The 5,153-nt window shown below is 39.7% G+C and overlaps 1 protein-coding gene across 1 annotated transcript in view; it reads right to left on the bottom strand.

Annotated features, from left to right (window-relative positions):
• The window catches only part of Ca13 (carbonic anhydrase 13), a 51,754-nt gene that overhangs the window by 46,370 nt on the left and 231 nt on the right, over positions 1-5,153 (bottom strand). Inside the window, exon 2 of the mRNA XM_040741377.1 lies at positions 2,085-2,140. Coding sequence (XP_040597311.1) covers positions 2,085-2,103 — 19 coding nt within the window. The 5' untranslated portion in view covers positions 2,104-2,140. The remainder of the gene's footprint in view (positions 1-2,084; positions 2,141-5,153) is intronic.

Raw genomic sequence — 5,153 nt, forward strand, 5'->3', positions numbered from 1 at the left:
GGGCAAGTTAGAGTGTGAACAGGTTGTGGAAATCATCTATGTTGGCGGCAGCATATGCAGATGACAGAAGCCTAGGAGAGTAACAGGACCCTAATAGAGGTGAAGAGGTACCTGCATGGGGTGGGGAAAGGAACTACCTGGGAACAGTGAAGGAAAATAAACTAAAGGAGTTATAAATGAAGAAAAATGGAAACCAAGCCACTTACCCGTGAAGAAAGAAATAGCAGATTAGTTATAAAGTTTAAATCTTATGGTAGCCAACTGAAAATGTAGGTTTTGGCATGAGATCATGCTTTCAACATACAGTATCAACGGCGGTTGCTGAGTTGTGTTGTATTTATTAACAAGTATAACAGACTTGTAGTATGTACACACAGGGATATATTGGCCAGATCTATCCACTGAGATGTGGAAATGAGACACCCCTGCTCTTGGCTTCTAAGTATTCTTAACTAAAGGAAGCCAGGGTTCTTCAGACACTTGATTGATTCTAGGCCTGGAAAAGCAGATCCCAGAGGAGCTGAGAAGGCATCATTACACTAGAAAGTAAGAGGTGGTCAAAGAATGTAGGTGAGGTCCTGGTGAAACAGTTGAGTGCTTGTTTAAAGGCACACCCTCTGACCCAAAACGAGCCGTGTAAGCATTAAAATATTTACAACAAAAAGATCCTAATCTACTACATAAGACAGGAACCCACAATCCCATACTGATATAAACAAAAAAGGTGAATACATGAATTGGTACAGAAGAAACCTTTTAGTTACAATGGAATGTAGACTGTAGAAGGATGGTAATAATCAACTCAGCATATTCTAAATGCATTGGAAGACAAAGATCCCTCCGAGGTTGTACTAATGTAGAAATTTTTAGGCTGTTGCTCCTAAGGCAAGAGCAATGAATGGCAGGAGACACAGACCTTAAGCACTCCCATAAGACCGTTTCTCACTCTTTTCATTTCCTCAGCATCTAGGGAAATTCATCATCTTCCCTAGTTTTACATCCCACTTTAATAAAGTGTCCCCCACACATCTGAGATCTTCATTTTCATCCCAGAGCGTCATTAATCATCAGAGGGAAGGTGACACAGATGTTCATCTGTTTTCATGGAACTTTGTGATGGAATATGCCTTTAGTTCTTTGAAACTGCTTACCGCTTAAAGCGCAAATTTCAAATAATTCAACTGATTATGATTATACTAATGGGCTGTTGATCTTCTACTATGGTAATGGATGAAGGTTTTAAAAGCTTTAAAGTTGATAAAGAGACAGGTACAAGATATTTTCGGCTTTTTATGCTGTGTGGTCCTGATAGAACCCAGCTTTATCATTGGGCAAGGACAGCAGGCCAGAGCACAGTGACCTTAGTTGTGTGTCATAAAACACTAGCTACTGACACATGAGTTTAATAGAACACTCACATGATACAGTGTGCTGTTCCCATTTTCACTCTTCCCCATTTTAAAATGGAAAGTTGTTTTTAGTTTGTGGGCTGTATAAAAGTGAACACTGATCTCGATCTGTCCCTTGCTGTAGTTTGTAGATTTCTGTGGTGGGAGTTTCTGTTCTGCCTAGCTCTGCCGCCCTTCAGCCCCAAATAACTACACAGAGGCTTACATTAATTGCAAACTTATTGCCCGATGGCTCAGGCTTCTTATTGGCTAGCTCTCTCTTAATTATTAACCCACATCCATTAATCTATGTATTTCCACATGGTCTTGGGCTTACCGATGATGCCTGGTCCCCCTTGTTCCCCAGCAGCTACATGGCCTCTCCCTGGTGGCTCCTCTCCTCCAGAATTCTCCTCCTCTGTTAGCCCCGCCTGCACTTCCTGCCCGGCTACTGGGAAATCAGTGTTTTATTCATCAACCAATGAGAGAAACATATGTACAGAAGGACAACCCCCATCAGATTTCTACTTGCAGACAATCAAATCACAACTTTAACATGTTTTCAGGATTTCTTTAATAAATGGCATACTTTTGTGTACACTCATTATAGTTTTACAGATATTTCTAAGAATCATTATTAGTGCATCCATAATCTAGGTTATGGTGACCTCTTGAAGAGAATAAATGTGTTCCTACCTTCCTTTGAGGTCTTCATAAAGCCTGGATGCTCAGACCATTTTAGGAGAATAGAGCTGGTGGAGAGAGTACGACAGAGTAGATTACTGATCTCATTTCAGAGCATCATTAGTACAAGGCTGGTTTTGAAGAAAATAGCCCCCAAAGGGAGCTATTAGGAGGTGTGGCCTTTTTGGAGTAGGTCCCTTTGTGGGATGTATGTCATTGTGTAGGCAGGCTCTGAGGTCTCATGTATGCTCAAGTCAGAAACCACTTCCTGTTGCCTGCCTATGAAGATGCAAGGACTTTCAGCTCTAGCACCTTGTTTGTCTGCATGCTGTCTTACTTCCTGCATGATTTAATGAACTAAACCTCTGAACTGTAAGCAAGCCACTCAAATTCATTGGTTTTTCTTTATAAAAGTTGCTAGGGGGTGTTGGTGGCACACGCCTTTAATCCCAGCACTCAGGAGGCAGAGGCAGACAGATCTCTGTGAGTTTGAGATTGGCTCCAAAACAATACAGAAAAACCCTGTCTTGAAAACAAACAAACAAACAAAAAGTTTCTATGCTCATGGTGTTTCTTCACAGCAATAGAAACCTAACTAAGACAGTTCCCTAGACAACTATAACTTTGGTTATATGTGATTTTCAATTATGTGCAATCTCTTTTTCCTTATTACCTTTATTTAATCATTGAATTGCTTCTAAGATGGTTGTGTTAGAATGCACCTGTATGATGAAGCATTTGTGAGTCTCAGAAAGAAAATGTGACTGTCAACCTTAGTCAACTCATGCGATTTAGAATCACCATGAAAATGAACCCCTGGGCACACCTGGAGGGTGGTTATTTTAGATTTGGAGTCAAGGCCCACCATGAATATGGGATACCATTCCCTGGCCTAGACTCTCAGACTAAATAAAAAGGAGCTGAGTGGGTGCATTCATCTGTGCTTTCTTACTGTGGATGCAACCTGATCAGCTGCTCCAAGGTCCTGCTGTGATGACTTCTCATCACATGGACTGTGAGTCAAAAGAACCCCTTCCTTGAGTTACATTTGCCAGGTATTTTGTTAAAGCAACAGGACAAGTAACTAAAATAGACATGCATTGTATATATGATTTTATTCATTTCCAAGGTTGCCAGAAAAATTAAGTTCAGGTCAGCCAGGTGTGGTAGTATATGCCTATAATCTCAGCAACAGGGGAGATCAGCCTGGACTAACGACAAACCCTGGTAATATGACCTTTGTAAATGCTTTTAAAGACTGACAAAAGTCACCAAGCATGTTTTTTCTATACTTAACAGATCATATAGTTCACAGACTAAAATGGCATTTGGAAAGTTAGTATGTTCTTTATCTTTATCAGAGTAATGTCCTGTTCTTGTTTTAGAATTCACTACCTCTTTACAATAATTCTATGAAGTAAGCAGGAGAGTCAAAACTCAGGGACAAATGGAAAAAAAAAAAACTTGTCCAAGTTAGGTCTGGTATCTGCAGTGTAATCTTTTATCTCTGATAAGTAAGATAAGGATTGTTCTTCCAGCCATGACTGAATACAGGGAATCAAATGATTATCAGGAGTTTGCTGGTTATAATACTTAAACCAGTTGAACTACCAGGCCATTTTCCAAAAGCCCCTTAGAGGTGCCTTAGAGGTGTTTTCTTCCCAGTTTCTAGATAGATGGTCACTTGAAGCACCAATTTCACAGCATTCTGAGGAAGCATCACTAAGTTCAAGCAGCAACATTCCCACTGGCTCAAGTTGGGAATGCATTAGAGAAGGACTTCACTACTCAACTAGGACCACTTAATGTAATAAAAGTGGTTATCCAGTAGGGGATGCTGAGCAAATTATCAATGTCTGAAGTGGACAATAGTGCCTACACAGGGAAATAAATGAACTTTTCCTACCTTGCACTGTTGGCTGGTAGAAGATAAAACAGTCTAATGTCTCCTTATCTTGTATAATACCTGTGTCTACTTGTATAACTATACTATTTTCTTGGTAGATGTCACAGTTTTAGACTAAAAGCTAGCCTCAACAGATTTTACCACTAATACCATTCTTTTACATATGCTGCTTTGCCTTTTACAAACATGTCAATAACATCACATTTAAGGAACATAATCAGGTCCCTCTTATTTGTATCAGTATTTATAACTGGTTTTGCAAAATAATTTAATGATTTTCTGTAGCTTTGATTTAGTTTTGACTTCACTTTCACCCCCACACAACGGAGACTTTTATTATTTATTTTTTGCCTTGCTTGGGGCAAGGGAGCTCTGACCTAAGGGCATCATCAAATATGGTATGAACTTCACAGGTATTTTGAATTTGCATTTTAAGGTACTTTAGAAGTGGATCTTCAGAAAGAATACGAATTATAAATAATGTGTCAACAGGTAATTATTTCCTTCCGGAATTTATTCCTTACTTTTCTGTGACAGGTATAATATAAAAATAGAGATTCATTTTAAGAGTTGATCATCACTCTACAATCAGATTTGGTGGAGGGGGGGTACTTGAGAGAATGCCAGCTGTGGTGGACCGTTAGAAGTGGCTTCAGCTCTGGGCCTGAGTGATGCCCTGGTTTGATTTATTTTGGTATAGAGCAAATACTAAGCCGTTTTTAAATAAGTGAAATGTTGGCATCTGTATGTAATTTTGAATCTTAGTAGTATTCTGACTGCTGTTTGCTCTATACCAAAATAAATCAAACGGCTTTCCCTGTGACATCTAAGTGGAAACATGTGGAAACAGCTATGTGAATAGCTTCTTGGAAAATGTGAATGGATTTTTTGAAACGCCCTAACACGAAATGTGCAGACCCACAAAGAACCAAGGTGAAGGGATTTCTTCTGAATATTCTAAAAAGTTCCTCATGAACTCGGTATATATACATATATATTTATATATTATTGTTAATGATTCCTTGTACATCTGCTGTGTTGTAAGAAGCTTTCTTTTAGAAACAAGGAAAGAATGCGAACTTTTTCCTCAGTGATGCTGGTCCAGCCCTGAAGCCGCCCGCGGTCGCAGCGCCACCTGCCGGACATCCCAGAGCCCGCAACTTCGGCTGGTGACT

This window comes from Mesocricetus auratus, unplaced genomic scaffold (genome assembly GCF_017639785.1).
Source record: "Mesocricetus auratus isolate SY011 unplaced genomic scaffold, BCM_Maur_2.0 Super-Scaffold_6730, whole genome shotgun sequence".
Taxonomy (NCBI): Eukaryota; Metazoa; Chordata; class Mammalia; order Rodentia; family Cricetidae; genus Mesocricetus; species Mesocricetus auratus.